Raw genomic sequence first — 24795 nt, forward strand, 5'->3', positions numbered from 1 at the left:
CCAAATGTGCTCGTTAAAATTCTATCTATGTCCTCTCAGAGACAACAAAATATGGTGGCTACTAAGAGGTGTGGGTAATCATTGTGTTCTATGAAACATTTCACAACTGAAAGATAAGTGATATAAGAAAACTAAGTATGAGAACACAAAGCTCAACCTGTTTATCAGTTTTTCATATGTTTGTATACAAATGAGATAAACAAAAGGATTAGGAAATAAATGATTCTGTTAAGAATGAATTTACTCAATTTACCTCTTTACTTCCCATCACAAAGAGCTTTTTCTAAAAATAAATGTGCCCACTTATTCACTGTTATTTTCAGGCAACGTTTTTCTAACATGAATAGTTTCGATTATTGACTCTCCTAAAAGAGCACGTATTGTCATAGGTTATAAACTTCATTCTTATTCAAATTTTTAAGTAGAAAAGGGTTCAAGGTACCAAATGCTGCTTTTGGAGTAAAATGCCAAAAGAAAGAATGAGCTAGTCTGAAAACAGAAAAAAATTCAACAAAGCAGATTTAAATTTTTCATTTGTGTTGAGGAAATTCACAGTACTTAAACCATATATGGAGTAGTATTTATTTCTGCTAATGGCATCCTCTTGGGCACAGTCACTTACTTACAGTCAGTCACTTACTTACAGTTTACACAGTTATACTTTTTCATGCTTCTTTAGAGTGATAGAACTGAGCTTCACTGAGGGAAAGGTGACTTTCCAAGAGCTCTTTTATAATTATGTACTTGCTATGGTACCTTGAAATACAGCAAATTGTGATACTTTAAAACTATATTTTTACCTCTTTAATTATAAATTCAATATTCTACATAGTATACATTTTAGAAAAAAATCAGGAATATGTGAAAAGATGATTATTAGCCAATATATATGAAAAGCGCTTCAAAGGTTTTGTCTGTGGAATCTTAAGAGCCTCTCTTCTACATCAAGTGAGAAAGTCAAGAAGCATATCTTTTGATGAAACAGTAAGAGGAAAAATACTAATTAAGAATGTTTCATGATTGCAGTTTTGAAATTATTAGCTATTATGCTCATAAGAATCTGCTTATTACTGGGCACTGGTGGCTCATACCTCTAATTCTACCTATTCAGAAGGCTGAGATTGTAGGATCATGGTTCAAAGTCAGGCCACACTGCCAAATCTGAGAAACTTTTTTTTTAATTGTGAAAATACCATACAGAGGAGTTACAATTACATGGGCAAGATTACGAGTTCATTTCTTATCAAGCATTGTTGCCTCCTCTTTCTTTCCCCTTCCCATCCCTTCCCATACTCCCCCCACCTCTCCCCACCCAATCCTCCTCCCCCCACCAAAGCTGTAAAGCTCATTTTTCGACATAACAACTTATACACCTCATTGTTGCAATGGGTCCACCTGTATCCCTAGTTAAACTCTTTAAGTAGCAAAAAGTTAGAAGTGAGTAAGGCTCATGCCTATAATCCTAGCTACTCAGGAAACAGAGATCTAAGGATTGCAGTTCAAAGCTAGCCTGAGTGGGAAAGTCTGTGAGACTCTTACCTGGTGTCAACTCTTTGATTATGTCTTCCAGAAAACCAGAAGTGGATTTATGGCTCAGAGCATTTAAGTGCTATCCTTGGGCAGAAAAAGCTCAGGGACAGTGCCCAGACCTGAGTTCAAGCCCCATGACTAACAAAAAATATTGAAAGTGGGAGTTGTGAGGACCTAAGATCAAGCTCTAGTACCAGCACAAGAAAAAACTAAATCTAGGGATTCATTTTAATAGGCATGAGCTCCAAAAATGTTATCAGACTTATCAGTTTGACCAGGTCAGTGAGTATATTCATTAATCCTAGATACTATTTGACTCAGAACACACATTCTATCAGGAACACAGGCCATTAGCCTTTCAACACTGGTTTTTCTAGGAACTAACACTAAGGTCAATATGTTACAAACTATCATCCATATATGAATAAATAACTCTATTCTATTTCCTATCTTGGACTGTGTGGAAATTGCTAGGGTTTCCTGAGAAAGATTTAGAACTAATTGTAATGCTTGACTTCTATGGATGAAATATATTTAAAGGGCTTCCTCACACTAGTCAAGTATAGGGAAAAGTCAACTTTATTATTGTAGCTACAGATAGAAGACTGACACTGTGAACAATCCATAAATATGTTAGAAAAAGTATTCATCTTTATGCAATGATGCAAGAAGTCATTTTCCTTAAAACAGGAAGCTTGGGTTTAATTTGATTCTATAATTTTCCCTTTGTGGAGTTGCTAATATTAAAAGATAAATTAAAAATAACAGACAAAAATAGTAATGGCATTAAAAAACACTTCAGAAAAATCTTACACATCCTTTAGAGGAAAAAGTAGTAAGGATAGTCTCAAATGATAGCCTTTATTAGATACTGACAGGTCTCAGATGCTACTTTACAATCTCCTTTATTGAACACATCTTGAGGGTTATAAACCTTCTAGATAAGTGTCTTATAAGTCCTACGTAAGGCAGTTGTGTTTTAAAAGCCATGTAAAAATCCTCCCAATAACTCACAGAAGAGTAACCAGACTGTCTATTAAGGGGAGAGGGAATATAGGCATATGTGTTCATGTTTTAACAAGATAGTATTTTAATATAAAGGCCAAGGGTAAAGGTGTCACCATGAGGGAAGGGTAAAGCCATAAAAAGTATGATAAGAAATCCAAAAAGAAGAAACCATGTTGAGGAATTTCACAGCTTCTCAAGAAATCACATGCTTAGAGATAATGAAAGTGCTTTTAAAGACAGGGGGAAAATATCTATTAAACTTAAAATTCTGTGATCAGAAAAGAAGACTAAAAGGCAGCCTGTAAGGAACAGTTTCAAGTGATTTTGAAAACACTGATAGCAGCATGGACTGAGATGGGAGATACAGATTGCAAAAAGAAATAGTATTATCTTTCTCAAGAATGGAAAGAACTGACAGAAAGCTCAGGTCAGAGACTAAAAATGAAAATAACTGAATTTTTTAAGCACTGAAAATACCTATAAATGCTATCAACTTCTGAAACTATTCCTGATTAACTCAGCACAGAAAATTCCCTCCCATTTTGAACTTCAATTGCTCAAACTACTTCCAAACTGCTATCACATCTTCTTCTATCAAATGTGAATAAAAAATATTCCTGCATGGTATATTTTAGGCTCTGAAGTTGTCAGAAGTATTTTACTAAGCCCCATGGATGGAGAAAAGCAGGGTAAACACCCTCTGAAACATTACCACTTATAAGGAACACTTTAAATATATGGTGACAAAAGCCATTCTAGGCAGAAAATGAGAAGCAGACAACAGGGAGTTTACTGAGTAGTCATTCATTTACATTTTGAATAATAAACAACATGCATGAGTTACCATTATGTCCTACACCAGTCATGTTTTATAAGCTTATAAAACTTCTTAAAGAATATTTCATTAACCTTGAAAGCCAATAAACCTAAGGATTATGAATTGTATTTTTAAAAAACAAGAAAAACAAGCTTTTTGCTTATGGGAGTTATCTCTTTAAGACCTTGAGTGTTTGGAAACTTAGGAATGCATGCCTCATTAAACTGTAGAGGATAACAAAGTACAATTTGAATGGGACCTTTCATTTTAACCCAAACTGTCTACATAAAATGAGAACAAAACATCATCTTAAAGTGTCAAGGTCTTATCTGCATTTTATAATAGATACTACTCAATTATCACTAAATATACTTGGGTCTTTAATTGAAGCTAAGGCCTTTTTCGTGGCAGAGACTCATTTCTCATTTCAGATTTTATTTCTCAAAAAAGCACTGTTTTTCTCAGTTGCTACATCATATATAGAGGTATCGTAGAATATTAATAAGGCACTGCAAAGTGTAAATATAGTTCCTTTTTTGTTTTTTATTGTGAAAATACTATACAGAGGGGTTACAATTACATGAGCAATGTAATGAGTATATTTCTTATCCAGAATTGTTGCCTCCTTTGTTTTTCCCCTACCATCCCTTCCTTCCCACCTCCTCAGCTACACCCCCCACCCCCTACTCCCTATCCCCCACTCCCATCCCTGCCTAAATTGTAAAGTTCATTGTCTAGAGTTATGACTGTCTCCTGCTACCCTAAAACCTGAAAGGAAGAAAATTAAAAGACAATTTTATAGGTATTGATGGATATTCCAATATATATAACATCTTTAGGAAATTAGAAGTGCATTTCCCTCACTAAGTAGACTAACAGAGAGGTGTTCCAGACCAGGTAGGTGACTATCCTCTCAGGTCATTCAGGGATCCAAGTTTCTCAGAGATTGTCACATCAATATTTTGTCTTTATGTATATGAAGAAAGCAATTCGTGGACCTACCCAGTTTCTGGTCTACAAGAAAAGGAAAACTTCAGTCTAAGGCATGAGGATTCATCATAAGGAAAATAACCAAGTAACTACCTATCACTTCAAGGAAGTGGTGCTATGGGCTCAAGTGGTAGATAGCTTACCTTGAGCTGAAGAGCTGAGGGACAATGCCCAGGCCCAGAGTTCAAGCCCCATGATCGACTAAATACATACATACATACATACATACATACATACATACATATCACTTCAATTATCCTATGAGCACCATCTAAGTTACATGGCCACATCTAACTACAAGAGTGAACTAAAATACACTCTCTGAGTATTCACTCTCTGAATATTCATTCTGGGGCTAGGTTACTAAAAGAAGGGAATAATAAACCTTGGGAACTGTTTAGTAATAACTGCCTCAGTATGTATCAGCTAGGGTTTGGAGATTACAACTTTAAAAAATGAAGTTCATGTGTGGATGTGAGCATTAAAATACATTTGAACACATACATAACAGTTGATTGTCATTTGCATTTGAATAAACTATGGAAGTATATCAGCATCATTCACCATCACCACTAATATCCCTTTCTCTCTTTCTTTCCTTTTTCCTCCTTGCTCCTCATTTTCATGTTGTTATCCGTCCCTCCTTTCTTTTTCTTCATTCAACTACTTTTAATCCTGAAGCTCAATAACTTGCTGGTCACTGACTAGATATATTCCTTATGCATAATAATGAATGATTTAAATGTACTTGGTGACTGAGAATGTAATAATTTTCTTTAAAAGTCTGAGATTCTGGAAGGATGAGAGTGTACCACTGATTTGAAAGACTCAAAGCTTTAGTACAGTGAGCATATAATTAAACAAATGAACCTAAGGTTTTTATCAAGGTTTGCTCACAAAAACTTGAGAATGCCAGCAAATCTGCCAGAAAAAAATCATAAAAATGTCCACTTTGTAGAGTACTTGAAATAGATGTAGTAACGAGAAAGATGATAATTAGTTCTTTATCAGGAAGTACATCTATAGTTACTTGCTCCATCCACTGTTCAATTCAGGGGCAAAATTTTCTCCATTTCCTCCCCTTTATCATCATGAAGAATTTCTGAGTAACCTATTGGAATGACTCCTTTTCATAGTAGTTGAATGAATTTCACTGCACAGTCATTTTCTCACATCTTTATCTTAAACCATCTTCTCAACACTCAGGTGGTGCAATATCACACCTCCAAATAACGTCTCACAAAGAGAAGGTCACCAGGTGGCACTGAGTGGTGAGAAACATTTGAAGTGTCCTCCTCTTCATACTGGCCTAGCTTGAGTTCCATACAGAGAAAAGGAAGCAAATTTTAGGTCCTTATAAGAACCTTTGGAGCACTAAACACAATGTGGTAATCGTATTCTCATTTTTAATGCTTCTTTTCTTCAGGTGCATAAGTTTTCCTCTCCTTTCCAAAAGAGCTCTGCCACTGCCTCTCCTTGTTTCATTTGTGTGGAAAATATCCATGACAACTTATTCAGGTTTGAGTGGGAAGCCCTCTGGTTCCTGAAATGGATAATTTGATCTAACTCCATGGAATCCATCCCTTACAGAAAAGTCCAATAATGATAGCAATACTATTAACAATGACAATTGCTCATAATTACAGCTCATGCTCACTAACCATAGGTTCTTTTTGTGGTCACTTAAATCCTCTTAAAAGCTGTTGGTCTCCCAATATGTACCTTTGTTTTTTAAATGCTGCAGAAACATGTGGTAACATAATATAAAACCTTTTTTTCATAAAGAAAACTCACACAAGGGCTGAAATACAGTTAGCAAATTTGGAAGTGCATATCTTGTGTTTTGGGAGGATTTTGTTCCTTTGCAATGCAGATGGATCTTGAAGAAATAGTATTTTCTTTTTTAAAATATTAAATTACCTTGAAGTAGTTGTACAAAGGAGTTTCAATTCAACATGTCAGTCTATGAGTATAATGCATCATGATTAATGATACCCTTTCCATCCTTCTTCCCCATCTTTCCCAACCCCATCAAGTTACCAGGTTACATTTTCACATATGTACGTTGAATATTCTGACTGTATTCACCAGCTCTTCCTCTATTTATCTGCCCTTCCTCTCCTTGACCTCCTCACTCCCAGCAACACATATGAGCTTCCTGGTATTCATTTTGTTAAACTGTAAGTTAGGTGTTCAAAGGATTTAAACCTCTGGAATCTTCTCCTGTGCATATATACTTTAGACAATTTGTTTTGTTTTGTCGGTTGTGGGGCCTGAATTCTGGGCCTGCGTGCTGTCCTTCAGCAATTCAGCTCAAGGCTAGTACTCTACCACTTGAGCCACAGTGCAACTTCCAGCTTTTTCTGCTTATGTCATACTGAGGAATCAAACCGAGGGCCTGGTGCATGCAAGGCAAGCACTGTACCACTGAGCCACCTTCCAGATCAATTTGTTTGTTTTTATATACATATGAACCTGTGTAGGTTTTCTTATATATTTATAGTTTAAACCTAATTTCCATATTTGAGAGAAAACATGTGCCTTTTGTATCTCTAAGCTTGACTTACTTCACTTAACATAATTTTTCCAGATCCATGTATATAGGGGTGTGTGTGTGTGTGTGTGTGTGTGTGTGTGTGTGTGTGTGTGTGTGTGTATGTCACCTTTTCTTGATCCACTTATCCATTGTACAATATCTGGGCTGTTTCTGAAAGTTGGCTATGGTGAATAGTGTAGCAATGAACATGGTTGTGCAAATGTCTTTACCTTGATTTGTAATGTGGGATAAATGCCCAAGAGTGGTATTGCTGAATCATAAGGTAGTTTCATGTTTAGTTTTGTGAGGAATCTATAAATTGCCTTGCATGGTGGTTGCACTAGTTTACATTCCCACCAAGAGCTTAACTTAATTCCTTTTTCCTACAACCCCAATACCATTTATTCCCATTCGTATTTTTATTATTTATTGTAATGGTGATGAACAGGGGGTTTACAGTTACATAAGTAAGGTAATGAGTACATTTCTATTTGAACACTGTTGCCCCCCTCACTCATTTTCTCACACCTTCACCTCTCCACTCTCCTCAGCCTGAAAGCTGTGTAGGTCATTTACAACATAGTGTCTAGTGAGTATCATTGTTACATTAGTTCATCCTTTGTCTTGTTGTTTCTGAGATTCCCTTTCCATTCCACGGATCTAAGACATGGGACCAACCCATTTGCCCCTCAGTAGATGAATGTGGATCAAGAAAACATGTTATCTATACACAGAAGAATTCTATGTTTCCATCAGAAATAATGGAAAGACCTGGCAAAAATTGTATTAAGCCTAGCAAGCCAGGCCCTAAGAAATGCAGGTTTCATGATTTCCCCCAGTTGTTATAACTAGAATATGCCATTTATGTTCTTCATGATGGCCATTCTTACTTGGATAAGATAGAATCTCAGTGCTATTTGGATGTGAATTTCCTTTATAGCCAGAGATGATGTACATTCCATGATGTGTTTATTGGGCTTTTTTTTTAACCTCTTCCTCTTCCGAGAAGCCTTTATGTAGCTCCTTCAACAACTGAGTTATTGATTTGGGGAGTGGTTAGTTTCTTAAGCTCCTTATATTCTAGATATTAGGTTCTTATCAAACATAGAGCTGGCAAATATCCTCTCCCATTCTATAGGATGTCATTTTAGCTTATTAACTACATCCTTTGCTCTGCAGAAAGTTTTTAGTTTGATGTAATCCCATTTGTCAGTTCTTTCCTCTATTTGCTGAGCACCTAGAATTCTACTCAGGACGTTCTCAATTATGAGCTTAATATAACCTATCCCTTCCATTACTTTTCCTTTCTTCAGTGCTCTTAGATAAATCTCTGATTTCAGAAGAACTATCACAGGCTTCTACTGGCAACTATTTCCTGCTATATGCCCTAGTGATTATTTAGGTAAAAATATCTAGAGAGCTAGTTCCAAGGGAACTTTATTAACTTAATGTGTGTGTGTGTGTGTGTGTGTGTGTACGCATGTGCTCATGTGTGTATGTGTGTGTGTGTATTAATGTGCATGCATGTTGTAGGTGTAAGAGTGAAAGTTTCTTATTCATACTTTAAAATACAGCTTTCTGAAAAAGGAGCCATTCAATGTAACTAATGACAAAACTTAAATATGTTTTGTGGACAACTTTGCTTTTCTCTTAAATGGGAGTCTCTGGCAATACATTTATCTTTTCCATGACCATAGAGTAACTTTAATATACATGATTAATGATGCAAGTGAAATTAAAATAGCCCTACTACTCAACATCTTATTTAGGAAAATATGCTCACTATTTTCTAATTGCAACAAGTAAGATCTGTGGATGCTGATGCTTTTTAATTAGGGGAGAAATTTTCTTTTAATTAAAAAAAAAGCTGTTATTTTTTCCCACTAAGTTCAAGAGTGTCCTCTAGTGGAGAGAGATTCCGATCTCAGCAGTTTTAGAAATGGCTAAATAATACCTAATTAGAAGAAACTTGCCCTAAATAACAAATATCCCTACTTAGCTGATTGGCATCCATTGGTTGAAGGGAAAATGTATTATTTTTTTCTTCTAAGACCTCCTCACATTGAAAGCCTGCAGTGTGACAAGCATTGTTCTCATTTTAGGTAGCAAATGATTATTTTATGATCAATTTTAGTGCTTCTTTGTGGACCTAGTAAGATTGAGCTGACAGTGCACCTTTCTACCAAAAAGGTGGCAGAAGCATTTAGTGCAATTTACTGGAGCTTTTACAGATATCAACTTGAGGCATCAAGAATACCATTATCTTCCAGACTCCATCCCTAACTGACTGATATAGTTGATGTATCTGCTTGGCTACCTAAGTCATAGCTTAAATTTGCCTGTTATTTAGTGTTTGAAGGAAACAAAGCAATGAAATTGAGAATATTAAATAAAAGCATCTCTTCTCTGTAGTTACAGAATTCTAATGCTAATTTTCTGTGTCTATAGTTAAGTGTAGCATATAGCATTAACACTATCATTTGTGTAACAGAAACTGGGTTTGAGTAAAGAAAAAACTAGATAGTTGCTCTTAACATCAAGTTATTTTGTTGTTGTTGTTGTTTGTTTGTTTGTTTTTCTGTCAGCCATGGCGCTTGATTTCTGGGCCTGGGTGCTGTCCTTGATCTCTTCAGCTCAAGGCAAGCACTCTACCACTTGAGCCACATTGCCACTTCTGGTTTTCTGGTGGTTTATTGGAGATAAGATTTTCACAGCCTTTCCTTCCCAGGCTGGCTTTGAACTGCCATCATCAGATCTCAGCCTCCTGAGTAGTTAGGATTACAGTCGTGAGCCATCAACACCAGGCTTCAACTTAGTTTTTACTTAAACTGAACATACATAAAATTTTATTGCTGGTTCTTAAATTTGGGGAAACAAAAGAGCAATCAGGAGAGTATCCATAAAATGCTTCAGTAACTCAACAGTCAGAGTCTTATTGTTTATGAGAGCCAGGGTTTATAAATGTTGGGTTTTTTTTTATTTTTTGTGAACATACTGTACAGAGGGGTTACAATTACATGGGCAAGATAATGAGTACATTTCTTATCAAGCATTGCAGCCTCCTCCTTTGTTTACCCTTCACATCCCTTCCCAGCCTCCCCCCCACCCCCCGCCCCCCCACCAAAGTTGTAAAGTTCATTTTTGACATGACAACTTGTACTTCTCATAGTTGCATCGGGTCCACCTGTATCCTTAAACGACTTGTTTTTCCCCATCTCCTCCACAAATTATACCGCCATCAAATATAGTGAAAGCAGGGGTTATACTGTGGGGGAGGGACATACAAAGCTACAAAGAAATAATCTTATAAATGAGTTAGAAACTAATCAAGAACTCTAACAACAACAGATGCTGGAGGGGATGTGGACAGAAGGGAACCTTACTTCATGGTTGGTGGGAGTGTAAACTTGTTCAACCACTTTGGAAAGCAGTATGGAGGTTCCTGAAAAGACTTCACATAGACCTCCCCTATGACCCAGCAATCGCACTTTTGGGCATTTTCCCAAATGTTTACAAACAAGACCACACTAAAGCTACCAGCACAACTATATTTATTGTAGCATTATTTACCATAGCTAAGATATGGAACCAACCCAGATGCCCCTCAGTAGATGATGGGTTTTTTAATGGTAATGATGATCAGGAATTAAGCATCATATAGCTGTGAGCAGATAATTTTCAGAAAAAGTACAATCATGACTCTGACACAAATATAAGAATAAACATGTTTTAGAAAAAATGTTTGCTCATATGATTTGAGAAGGCAAGGTACACATCAATGCAAGGTCAAATGAAGTTGGAAGAAAATATTAAAAAATAGGTAAGTATTGAAATGAATTGTAAAGCTAAATAACTGATTTTTTGCTAGACTGCAGAGAGAAGGTGGGAGAAGAGAATCAATTAAACCTGGGCACCAGCTACTGGTCTTGAAACATAATATTCAATTTTTTGCTCTATTTCCCATATTCAAGGCTGAGAAATAACTCAGTAATTTATGTCTTGTTATATCATGTCTTGGGGTGTCATTCCTTGAGAAGGACCTATCATATTTGTAGTACATTTCCTAATAATCCGTAACTTCAGTCTCATCCTGAGAAAATGCCAGGTAAATTAAGTTGGAAGAATATTCTACAAGATAACTGACTGGTTCTTGTCCAAAAAGTTATAAGTAACCCTCATTTCATTAAACAAGTCATAAGGTAAAAAAACACATACTTGGGCTTGGGGGCACTGGTGGCTCAAGCCTGTAATCATAACTACTCAGGAGGTTGATATTTGAGAATCATTATTCAAAGCCAAACGAATCAGACAAATCCATGATACTCTTATCTCCAATCAATTAACAAAAACTGGGAAATGGAGGTGTATCTCAAGTGGTAGAACACCATCCTTCAGCAAAAATACCAAAAGAGCTCCAGGCGCTGAGTTCAAACCCAGAACCAGCACAACTAACCACTGTATAAATTTGAGAAAGATGAAAAATACCTGAAAATTATGTTTGTTTAGAAAGGTATTTATTAAATGAATGAAATGATGAAAATGATAACTTCCCCAATTATGTGTATACCAATGGTTTGATAGCATACTTTCCTCACTTCTCTCCTCAGGTGATTCAGCTAATCTAACCTGCAAAGCTTTCTTTGGGTACAGTGGAGATGTCAGTCCTTTAATCTACTGGATGAAAGGAGAGAAATTTATTGAAGATCTGGATGAAAATCGAGTTTGGGAAAGTGACATTAGGTAAAATAGTTTTTTTCCCTTTTTTACTTACACAGTCAAGTTAACATTTGTTCTGTTAGCAAATAAAAAGTGAGTTAAAACAAAAATGATTTTTATTTTTGATCATCATAATAAAAAAATACTGTAATACTGAATGCCAAAAAAGCAAAGCACTGTTAGAAGATTATAAAGTTGTAAAATATGAATGCCATTTGCACAGAATTTAAGAGAATTTTTAAAAGGATTATATCACTAGTAATATAGTAACTATGAGACCAAAATATGGTAGAATATACAAAATGTAGAATTACATTCTATCTTTGGAAAAATTAGTGTGCCTTTTACTTTGGTTTGTGCTTGGGTGATTTTCTTTCTTGCCTTTTTTTTTAATTGTTGAGATTAAATATTGGCAAGTTTCTATGTGGATTCAGCCAAATACAATCTCTATTTTCCCTTTTATGGCTTTACATATTGAACCTACCAAGTGGTATATAAAGCATGCAATGGAATGATAAATGATATACAATATTATCATCTTTTTAGTTTGACTTTAAAATCTAAATTTTATGTAGTAGAAATGGCTGAGTGCTGGTGGCTCACACCTGTAATCCTAGCTACTCAGGAAGCTGAGATCTGAGAATCACAGTTCCAAGCGAATCAAGGAAGAAAGTCCATGAGACTCTGACCTGATTAACCACCAAAACTCCAAAACTGGAGCTGTGGCTCAAGTGGTAAAGCAGTAGCATTGAGGAAAAAAGTAAAAGGTCAGGGACAGTGTCCAGGCCCTGAGCTATGGACAGCACCCAGGACAGCAGCAAGAGGAGGGGGAGAAAAAAGGGGAGAAGAAGAAATAATGACATCAAGTGTATAAACATTAAACATATTATACATTTTGATGCCACACTACATAAACTTCTATTTTTCCACATATTTACACATGCATTCACTTTTAATTATGCTAACTCAAATTGTTTGTAGGCGCAATTTACTTCTTTTTAATCAAAATGTAAACAAACAATAATAACTAAATTTGAACCAAATAAAAGATGGTTATTCATAAGCCCTTCTCTATCTAAAAGTTGCACCTTCTGGCTGTATATAAGCATTTAAACCATGGTTTTCTTTTTAAATGTCAAAAGTTTTGAAACTTCATCAAAGGTATAAGGAAAACTTTTTTCAGTAAAAAGTAAAACCATATAAAACTGTCATATAAGATCATCTCTACTGAGAATCTTCTTTCCCATGGTAAACACACAGATCTCTTTAGAATGCTCCAAATTGGATCCTGGAAAGTCCAGAGAAGGAATTCTCTAATATGTACTAAAAAATATTCTTCCATTTTTCATTTTTAAGACTTCACTCTTACTTTCTCTCCATATTCTTTAAATTTTTTCAATTGAAGAAGTTCAAAAACCTTCCATTACTGTATTTGTTTTGGGGTGTGCTTGGGTAAGGCTCTAGAAGATATTTCTGACTCTGCATTAGAAAAATTGCGCAAAGATGAGTTATCAACAGGTGGGAAGGAGAATGTGGAAACGCTGGGAGCTGGAAAGGAAGTCCTAATTTTAAAAGGTTCCCATTTGTGCTGAGATTAACTAAAACCTTTGACAGTGAGATTAGTGAACATTTACCATTAATTTTAAATGTCAGAATTAAATACTTATCAGTACTTTCAGTCTACAGGTTTATAATTTCATATTTCTTTAAAACGAGGCAGCTGGTTTGTATCATTAACAAAAGTCAGGCTGGAGGTTTGAACTGAAATGTCAAAATAGCTCAGAATTTTTCTTTTCTTTCTTTAGTTCTCTTTTAAAATTAACCTGATATATAATTAGGCCTCCAACCCAAGACTAGAATTTCTTGTCTCACCTTTACATCATATTTCTTCTTAAAGGAAAAGCAATTTGTAAACTTTTCTTCAAGGTCTCTCTCACCTCTTTATTATGACAGTATGATTGTCCTGCTAAGAGAGATAATTAACTGCAACTTCATTAGCATCTACAAAGACAAGCTTCCTTATTAGAAATGAAGAAGGAAAGGGCACCATATAATTTAATTAACATATCATCAATCCATAGTCAAATTTTCAACACAGACACTGTAGGTATGTTGGCATCAGATCCAGAGTCATCTTCATTTCCTTCTTTTTCCTGTACGTGTATGTGTATGTTTTTGTGGGGTTTTTTTTGTTTCGTTTTGCTTTATGTTTTAGAATTCTTAAGGAACATCTTGGAGAACAGGAAGTTTCTATCTCATTAATTGTCGATTCTGTGGAAGAAGGTGACTTGGGAAATTACTCCTGCTATGTTGAAAATGGAAATGGACGTCGACATGCCAGTGTTCTACTTCATAAACGAGGTGAGTGTAATTTAACTCTCTCTGCAGGAGTGATACACAGAATGTGCAGTGAATTAAATTGTTTTTCTATGCAAAATTATCCTAAATAAAATAATCAAACTAGCCTTAAGATGATCAAGTATTATTAGACCCAAGTCCATCTGCTATTCAGTGTTCCAGAACTAATACTCAGAAATGGAAGCTGGTAGTAGGAAATTGGGCTTACTTAAGAGCCAACACCCTAAGAAGAAAGGGAACTGTTTCCCAAATGGCATTAAGGTATAGAAATGAGATTCTGTGGGCCTTTGGCAGCAAAGGAGGAATAGCGGACACTGGGAAGAACATTATGCTATATGCTAGGGAGGGCTTTCATCCTCCAGAGCTTGTGTCATTTTTGTTTTTAGCATCTGGCCAAAACACAGTCAACCCTGACCCCTCAGGGTTAATTCCTCTAATCATTTAGCTAAAAAGAAATTCCTGCAAGTTAATCCTCATAGCATTATACATTTTTATGGTACTTAATGCACTGAGTTAGAATAGGAAGGGACATTGCACATTTTGATGCTATCTGAGAGTCAGAGAAATGCTAAACATAAATATATAAAGATCATAAATATAAATATGAAGATTATTTGCAGTTAACATCTTAGTATTTTAGATGTGAATTTTCTTTGACATTTAGAATGTTGGGAAAAGGGAAAGAAATTCAAAGAACAATTCAGAAAAAGTCAAAGGACAATTCAACAAAGAGGCAGCTATTGTTATAAAGGCTGACACCACCATAGTTGAGTGACTAGCTCAAATTCTAGAGTCAAATTTGGAGTCCTTGCTCTGCTTTCATGACAAATAGAATCTGAATGACATGTTTATCTTTCCTTAAGTGGTAGGCTTGTGATAATGGAATGAGGGGAAAAATATGATCAACTCTGTAATGTGTTAGAAAGATAAGAGAAGATAATAAACATGGAATGCATGACATACTATCTATACATAGGAATTGTTCAAGAAAATGTTATTTAGAACTGTTATTAGAAATAAGCATTAAGCTTTACTGAAATATTTTCATGTTTTTAATTGAAGTATTTTGTCATTGCTGGAAAATTGTTTTACTTTTATGCAATTGATCTTGCATAGTTTTTCTTTAGTAGTACTGAAATGGGTTTATAGACCCCCATATTACAGGAGTCCCAAGTTAGGTCTGACCACTTGCTTCTATGAGCCAAATAAAGTCATGTGAAAGGCACAGAAAGGAGATTTATTTCATGGAATCTATGGGAAGGCAACACTTCAGTATCTCTTCATCCATCTTCAGAACTATAGACATTAGCTTCAAGTTAAATAGGGAGAATTGGGAGCAGGGATTGAGAAAAGTACACAAAGTTAAAACAGTCTCAAGTCACAAATATGGCCTTGGTTGATCATTGCTTTGGTCTTTGTCTCTGAAGGACTTCTGGAGAAATTGTTATCATGGTATCATTGGGACTAAGGAGGAACAAGTTGCCTGGTGGGCAATCTGCTGAATTTTTATCTGTTTCCTTTAAGAGAATAAGAACAAGATATTGCCTGTTTGAGGAGTATGCCTTTCACACAGAACACTTATCAGTGAATCTTCTCTTTCCTGGAGTCCAAGGTGATTGCAAAGGGACTGCAACAAAAAAATAGCTCAGATCAAATAGCACAAATATAAGGTTGGAGGGCTTTTAGTTAATTTACAGGGCTAGCAAAAGCATCTTTTAAGTTGCTTTATTGTACTGGTGTTTGAACTCGGGGCTTCACACTAGCCTGAGCTTTCTTGTTCAGATGGCATTCTACCACTTGAATTATGCATCTAGCCCTACATCTACCCTACATAGCTTTTTTACATGTCATGTCCTCCCATGATGATCAACAATTTACCTATACAAGGAAAGTTGTGACTGAGTAATATTTGCCACAGTAACTCCAACTACAAAGCAACCTCATCACTTTTCATCACTTTATATATATATAAATATATAATATTCACATAAATGTATGCTGAATTGTTTGAAATTAAAGAAGAATATAAAATATGAACCATGTCTTTGAGTTAGTGAGATTATTCATATACATTAAAAGGCAGAAATATATTTTGTCTACATTATGCTCAAGACAAACATTCTAGTCTTCAGAGTAAGTACATTTGGTGTTCTCTTACTCAGCAAATTTACAATAATTTTCATTTCAAGGCACATGTTTAATCTTAGACTCTTTGAGGTTTGAGACAAAAGAGAACATTTAAGGCTGTTCTGCTTACTTTATTGAGAAATAGATTCCCTTTGAATAATGTTACTGAGAGCTGTTCAAACAGACTCCACTTTTGTCAAGGTGACTACAATATTAAAATGGTATATTATTTTGGAATGTGAGTAATGAGGCATGGTTATCAGTACCTAGCAAAATTCATATTGGTAGTTTAATATAAAGTTAATCAATGGAGGAATTTGAAGGAAAGAAATATACAAATACAGGAAGGACAGAAATAGCTTCTCAGAATTGGAAGCAACTTAAATTTCATGGAGTTTAACTATTCCTTATTCCATAACTTCTTCCTAAGTGGTCCATCAGTTAATTTTGGATTGCATTCCCTCTCAAAGAAGCCTATTCTATCCTTGGAAAACTCTGTTAAAAAGTGTCTGCATTTCAATGTCCCTTTGCCCATTGGCTCAACTTCTATACTTTTAATCACTTTTTCCCAAGGCAGCCCTTCAAATCTTGATTGGTTATTGTCATCCTGACCCTGATGAATATTTATGTTACCAAATTCAAGGTCTTTAGCTACTTTTATTTTTCATTTACTTGCATCATTCTTATTTATTCTCTTGACTATGCTCTGAAGAGTTGCATTTATTTCTTAATGTAAGTAGCAGAGATAGAACAAATACTTAAAAGCCACTTTTGCTGAAAAGCACTAACTTGTTACTTTAGCCCACATGTTAACTGAAAGTAGAACAAAAGCTTGGCATCCAGATCTCCATTTAGTATCTATGTTCTTTGCTCTGTGCCATTCTGTCCTGCTATTGTATTGGAGCTATCTTGGAATGTAGGAAGAATAGAGCTGATGGTCAAATACCCTGTGACTAAGATAAAACTACTCCTTGTCTGGTTTCAATGGCTTTCTTAATGTACTAAGGCCTACCTAGACAACCCTGAGGTAAAGAGCGTGTTTCTGACCACAGGAACACATCTGAGACCAGGGTTGTTTAATAACTATGCATACCTCTCTTCCCTGCCCCCAATTCTTCCTCGATTTTAAAAGTAAAGTACATGTATGTATGGTGGAGATGGGTTAAAATGAATACCTTGCCTTTTTCTTCCCTGTGAAGTACCCATGATGTGTTAAATAAATCTCCTTTCTCTACCCATTACCACTGCTAGATTATTGACTTGGTGTTTTGGGATGAATGACTGAACATGACATTTGGAGCCCATGAGATTTAGGCTTATGGCTAAAAGCAACAATTTTAGAGAAAAGTTATAAGTTGTACATATATAGATATATTCCACATATATATCCTATATAGATATCCCATGTTCTAAAATCTATTCAGTATCCCATATATATTATATTACATTATATATAGAATATCCCTTGATTTGGACAACATATATTGATTTCTCTTCTGGGCAAAGTAGAGATAATAGTTAAATAGTCATCATAAGAAGAGAGCAAGAAAAATGAAATATATAGAAGAGTAAAGCTATTAAAGCTGGTTTTGAAAAAAGTTACCTGGTCTAGAAGGGTCAACACCCTCCCCTAGGCTATTTTTAGCATGTTTGGCCTAAGGTTACGTTGCCTTAGGCTACAAAAGCTTCCAGTTCTAGAAAAATAAATGAAGAATCAAGGAAATTGTTCACAAAAAAATGTGTTCCAGTAATAACTGAGTCTCTAAACATGGAAAAAATGTGGCCAATTTAGAGTGCTTTTTAATACTTAAGTCTTCCACAGTGTTTTTCAAATTTGTATTTATTTCAACAGCATTTTATTATTATTGAAATAAAAGCATTAAAAAGCCAAAAAAAAGTGTCCTTCAAGGTTATGTACTCTGAAAGTCCCACTTAAAGGGAGTGTGTGCCTTCCTTTTAAAGGAGCTGGAGCAAATGAGTCATCAATTTACAAAGGCTGTAATGGATGCAATCTCCTGCTCTAGAAGGGCTCATTATGCAGAATGATTCCACCCCCCTTAAGGAAAAGAAAAGACTTTGGTCAGCATATGATATATTGCAACTCTACCAGCCCACATCAGCCCTCTATGATTCCAAAGGGGAGATTACAGCATATGTGAGCCAATAGGTCCAAATCATTCTTCACAAAGTTCCTGAGAAACTCTAATTTCTGTCAGACCAGCAATTATATAATTGTCACATGAGTTGCTATATTACTGAGAAGACTAATGCTCAGATAAACAACTAGGAGCTGTCTCTGTACATCATAAGTTTTTGCGGGTGATTCAAAATTCCTTTACCTTTTGTGTTGAAAGTGTTCTTTTTAAAAAACTTCTGGGGAGAGAATACTAAAGCATTTGTTTGATAGAGCTTTTATATGCCACAAACTGTCATTTCTTCTGATAGGTAAATGTTCTAGGACATACTTTTGCCAAAATTATCTAACCATATTGTCATCCACTGTTACCTTTTGTTCAATACTGTTGACATATATGATTCTAGAACTCTTCAATGGATCATATAGATTCTTTGAAATATCACTCCCATCTATCAGATGAATGTACATTTAAGCTAGGATGGCTCCTGCATTAGCCTTTTATCTTTATTTTAAAGTCTTAACAGCATAAAACCCAATGGAAATGTCTGGAAATTTGAACAAAAAGTTGCTTGTGAATATTCAAAGTTGTCAATTCCTGACACCAGAGATGGTGCTTGTGATGACCTCTAAGATTCTGGTTTGTTAAAGGTCAGGAAAATGTTTATAAAGCAGACAGAACAAGTTTCTTTGAGAGTACAATGAACACATCAAAACAGACTCTTTGTATAGGGGAACCCCAGATCTGGGTGTCAGATGGAGTTCTCCCAGAGGGTAGTTTTTATATTACAGTGTCTCCTCTTACCTTCCCCCAGGGCTTTTCACTGATGGTTGCATCTTTTATACGACTCCTGGCTCATTTTATTGATTGAGCAGGAACCCATGGCAACATGGGTAGCAGAAATGCCATGATGGGCTATGTATTATTTATCATGAGTATCTCTTCCATTTTTAAAATTTCTATCTACCTAACCAAGAAGACCTAACTCTCCCTCATTTGGACACACAATACAGATACACTTAACTTAGCATACCAACCAATAAACACACACATACACACACACATAAACTGAGATGAGACTATAACTCAATGACTATGAGTATATGACTCTCTTAATCCTTTCTTATTCTTATTCCTCATATTAGCTAGTAGCTGCTTTTTACTCATCCTTGTAAGTCTATGGTCAACCTGAAAGTTAGATACTGATTCAAAGAGAACTGAAATAAAGGACTGACATATTAGCCAACTGGCCTATTTCTTGTTCCTGCCATTGTCCATACTTTACTGAATTGTATATGGAGTTTCTGAATCTTTTACCCACTTGCCTTTCCTTGCGTTTCTAATGGCTACTGACTGTCTTGCTGTGCTGCAAACACTAATCTTTAGCTTTACTTTCAAAATGTGACCTTTCCTCTTCCTTCCATGTCTCATCTTTTCAGTTTCTCTGATACAAACAACACTCTAGATGGATATCCAGCTGAACTGTGCTCCAACCTCAGGCCTACCCACTCTTACATCCACCAGGCAATATTGAAATCCCTGCCTTTCATCCATACTTACATTCTGTATGGATGTGTACATGATTACTATCTGCAGCAAAACACTAATTCTTAAGGGCATGGAGTTACAATCGAGGCTAGCTCTGTCTAAGACATAGTTCTTCTTAGTTGTGCTTTCTGAGATCATTGCTATGAGCCTCACATTTCTTTTCTATAAAATGGGAATAATAAGAAGTCATCAAATAGAGGAGCTATGAGAATTAAATAAATTCATGCATGTCAATACTTATTACAGTATCCGACATACTTAGCACCCAATAAATGCTAACAAACTATTACAAGATTTCTCTACTCTACTATGTGATATTCTGGGTAATGAAGGATGCAGCAATCATGTGTTCCATTAAAAATTCTGTGGAGTATAACTTATCTTTCATTAAGATAGTCATCTTTAGCTCTAGCAATTTTATTCCATTTATTCTGGCCATTTGATAGATTTACTTTCGCTTGATTGTGCTACCCTACAGGAGAGTTTCATTTATTTAATCATGCATTCAATGTCACTAAGAGCCTACTATGTGCCGAACATTCTGATAGATGCTCAAATTAAGTGAACAGGAAATAACAACCACTATAATTTAGAATGCCATCATCTACATGTTAAATTACAGTGATATCAAGCATTTTGAATAAATACTAATTCTTCCTAGGGAACGTTTGACTTTGAAATTGTCACGTTAAGAGTGTTCATTATAGCCGGGCGCTGGTGGCTCACACCTGTAATCCTAGCTACTCAGGAGGCTGAGATCTGAGGATCGAGGTTCAAAGCCAGTCAAGGGAAGGAGAGACCATGAGAATCCTATCTCCAATAAACCACCAGAAAACCGGAAGTGGCGCTGTAGCTCAAGTGGTAGAGCGCTCGCCTTGAGCTGAAGAGCTGAGGGACAGTGCCCAGGCCCAGAGTTCAAGCCCCACGACCAACAACAAAAAAAAAAAGTGTTCATTATGGCTGGGCACCAATGGCTCACTTCTGTAATCCTAGCTACTCAGGAGGCTGAGGTCTGAGGATCACAGTTCAAAGCCAACCCAAGCAGGAAAGTCTGTGAGATTAACAATGAGAAGTACAAGGTTATGTCGAAAACGAGCTTTACAAGGTTGGTGGGGGAGGAGGATTGGGTGGTGGGGAGGTAGGGGGGAGGTAGGGAAGGGATGTGAAGGGTAAACAGTAAACAAAGGAGGAGGCTGCAATGCTTGGTAAGAAATGTATGCATTATCCTGCCCATGTAATTGTAACCCCTCTGTACAGTATGTTCACAAAAAAAATTAAATTAAATTTAAAAAAAACACCAGAAAACCAGAAGTACTGCTATGGCTTAAATGTTAGATCTCTAGCCTTGAGCTGAAGAGCTGAGGGACAGTGACCAGGCCTAGAGTTCAAGCCCCACAACAGACAAAAAAAGAGTGTTCATTAGTAATCCTGCTCTTAGTGTTTATGTTGATTTATATTGATTACAATAATAAGGCAATTCATTCTTCATGATGTAGGTTGGTAACTGGCAAAGTATCTATTTGAGAAACTTAACATTTGTTAAGCAATAGTAAACCTCTAGATTTTCTCTATTCCCTTCAAAACAATTTTACTTCTCTTATGCATTCTCTCTCTCTTTCCAAAGAATGTAATCAATGGGAATTAGACTTGTTCAATAAACTCCCTAGTTCTGGAAATATCTTTAGTAATGTAATTAACCTGCACATCATTTAAAAGTCATTGTTTGAAAGCTGGATGAATTTAGACCCAGTAGACTCCACTTCTTTTCTTGTAATTATCTTGGTAATATGTATGTACCTGTACCTCCCCCCCCTTTCCTTGTGTTTATCTGCCTAATTTTTTTGTTATTTTTCTGATTCCCATCCTGGGCTTGAACTCAGGGCCTGGACACTGTCCCTGAACATTTTTTTGTCTTTATTCTTGTGTGGAGGGGTGGTTTTCATTGTTGTTTTTGTTTGTTTGTTTGTTGTTGTTTTTGCCCAAGGATAGCACTCTACCACTTGAGCCACAGCTTTACTTCTGACTTTTTAGTGATTAATTGGAGATGAATGTCTCATAGACTTTCCTGCCTCAGATGACCATGATCCTTAGATCTCAGCCTCCTGAGTGGCTAAGCTTACAAGTGGGAGACAGCAACACCTGACCAAATTTTTCTTTTCTTTTTTGCACCTAATACTTAATTATTAACTGAGAAAGACCATAGAACTTTTAAACCTCCCTTTGGTACTGGCCATTTGATATCTTTGACCACTGACTTTAAAATACATAAAAAAGTAAAATAGTCTTTAGATATGAAAACATCCTATCATTCTCTATTGTTGCTTTTTCAGTGAATCTAAGACAGAAAACACACACACACACACACACACACTTAATCCCTAACTTCGAAGCCAATGAACCAAACCTGTTACCAGCAATTTAAGGCAGATGAAGTGACTTCAGTCCTTGCATATGGCAAGGGAAGGATTCAGGCAAGACTTAAACATAGTAAAAGTGATAGAAAATTTATTGGAAAACACTTGGAAAAAAACTATATTAAGAAGAAATATATGTCACATAGTTTCCTTCATTTGTAATAATTACAATGTGCTTGTAAATCCACAAGTAAACCCAATGAATAGTAAAAGACAAAAAATTACACTTGGACATGATAAGTTAAATAGGACTCTAAACTATCACTCAGTGAGAGCAAAGGAGGATATTCTTAAGAGAGAATCACAAGGGCTCAATAGCTATGTGTATGTGATCATATAAAATGATGCTTATTGAAATGAGCTCCAAGAAATGAAAGCAAGAGGTTTCTTATTTACTTTTTATGGTTCTTTTTAAAAAATTTATTCTGTATTTCCCCTTTTGTCACTGTTTTTTATTTCTGTACCTTTTGGCTTGTATATAAATTTGTCTAATTTGAGAAGGAGAAGGGGAAGCACAGAAATGGTTGGACAAGTGATGAACTAATTCAGCAGTGATACTCACTAGACACTATGTTGAAAATGAACTATACAACTTGTGGCGGGGGCTCAGGAGGGAAAAAACTGGAAGTAAATGAGGGAAGGAGTGACACTGTTCAAAAAGAAATGCACTTGTGACTTATGAAACTGTAACTCCTCTGTTCATTACCTTTACAATAACAATTAATAATAAGGAAAGAAATGTGGCCAAGAAAGCAAATGACAGAATATACATCAGCCCATCTCAACCATCTCGCACTATCTTCAGTGCTTACACAGATTGGCTTTGGGTTAAATTGGGAGAATTAGAGTCTTTGAAGAAAGCTTTCTGACTGATCAGTTTCCTGTTCCCTGTAAGTTCTCTATGCCCAAGATTGAATGCTCTATTCTTATTTCCTCATTCTTTTATCCTTCTTATGTCCTCATTATTTTGTGGCCTTCTTCGCCCATTTCATTTTCAGGCAGGTTTTCTAGACCTCAATTCCCTGACTGCCTGCTTTTCTACTAGCACAGAAACAAACCTAAAACAATGTAAGATGTTATATTTGATACCAAATTTTTTCTGTATTTTTTTTGCTTTTCTGCCCCCCAGTTAAAAAGCAAAACTAAACACCTGGCCAAACTCCATATTTTCCTCTTGATAACTAATGTTAAATTAAATAAATAAAAACACTTGTTGATATTGTGAATGCCCCAAGCCCAAATTGTCCAATATTAACAATTTTGTACTTTTGATTTTTAGGTAAGGGACATTCCAGCAAAGCCATTTGATTGTCACAAAGTCTATGGGCTTAAAAATTAACTCTTTGAGAAGACTATTTTTAGGTCTGCCCAAGAAAACAGGTCCCTTAAACCCCCTTCCTCTTCATAAGGGACAACGTGGTAGCCTTATCAGAAATCACCTGCCCCAAATCAGTAATTACCTGTCAATCAACCTGACTGTGAGTCACCAAAAGGACCCTAGGTCACTTCCTCATCCTTTGAGGTCACTTCCTCATCCACCCTAGTCATGCCTCCTTTGGACTGTGGGAGTACCCCAGGCTCTGAGGTCACTTCTGCATTCACTGGGCCACACCTCCTCTTCTACTCTCTCCTATATTGTGGTAAGGTGAATTATCTCAGAGGCCACATTTTGGAATATGAAATATTGGACTCTTTATTATACAGTTAACAGGCTGCCAGTGCTGCCCATTGTTACAAAGTCCTGCAGCCCCCAAATACACATAACACAGCTAGGAAACATGCTAAAGAAATAACAAAAACAATACCAACAAGCCAATTCAGCTTCAATGGAGAGCTAAATTGGGACTCCATGATGACTGAAGATGAGCCAGGAGAAAGAACACAGGACACGATCATGGAGACACACGTGGCAAGGCATCCTGGCAGCTAGGCTGGTCCAGACCTAAGTAGGTTGGCGCAGGCGGCAGATCCACAGGAAATTCCCAGTTCCAGGCACTGGACTGACAGATTCAGTAACCTATCAGCCAAGTGCCCACCCCTGCCTCCAGGGATCCAGGCATGAGGATCATCTGGGAGGCAGGGGATGGTCAGGGGATTTCCTTCCGCCAGCATGAAGACAAGATGCCAGACCCTAACATCCACCATGTGGCCAATATGGGGCCAGCCAGATCTGACCTCCTTACTTCAATATAATCTCTCTGTGTCCTATGTTTCCTCTCTGCACACCTACATCTGGTACAGGCCAGCTGTTTCTAATAACACTCTTTTCTGCCATAACCACATGGTGGTCTCCTTTTGTCATGACTTGCAACTATTTTCTTAGAGAACATATAATTTAACTGAGATTAACCACCTCTATTATTTTTTGCCTAAACAGCAAAATATCATTTCAAATGCTCATTGATCTCAGATTTTGCTGATTAATTATAGCAGGGAGATTTTCTATTTGATGGGGTTCACCTTTCAGTCATTTGGATCAGTAAATTTACTTCCTTTTCCTTCCCTGTTTAATATATCCAAGTGACAATTATGTTAGGAAAGGACCATTGACTATGGATTATCAGCTTTTATCTCAATTAATACACAGGGGGAAGGTAGTCCTAGCTAAAACCATGG

At 36.2% G+C, this 24795-nt stretch overlaps 1 protein-coding gene across 1 annotated transcript in view; it reads left to right on the forward strand.

Moving 5' to 3' along the window:
* Positions 1-24795, forward strand: part of Il1rapl1 (interleukin 1 receptor accessory protein-like 1) — a 1198232-nt gene that overhangs the window by 1125071 nt on the left and 48366 nt on the right. Inside the window, exons 7-8 of the mRNA XM_013026494.1 lie at positions 11489-11621; positions 13813-13958. Coding sequence (XP_012881948.1) covers positions 11489-11621; positions 13813-13958 — 279 coding nt within the window. The remainder of the gene's footprint in view (positions 1-11488; positions 11622-13812; positions 13959-24795) is intronic.

The sequence above is a fragment of the Dipodomys ordii genome, unplaced genomic scaffold (assembly GCF_000151885.1).
Source record: "Dipodomys ordii isolate 6190 unplaced genomic scaffold, Dord_2.0 Scaffold94, whole genome shotgun sequence".
Taxonomy (NCBI): domain Eukaryota; kingdom Metazoa; phylum Chordata; class Mammalia; order Rodentia; family Heteromyidae; genus Dipodomys; species Dipodomys ordii.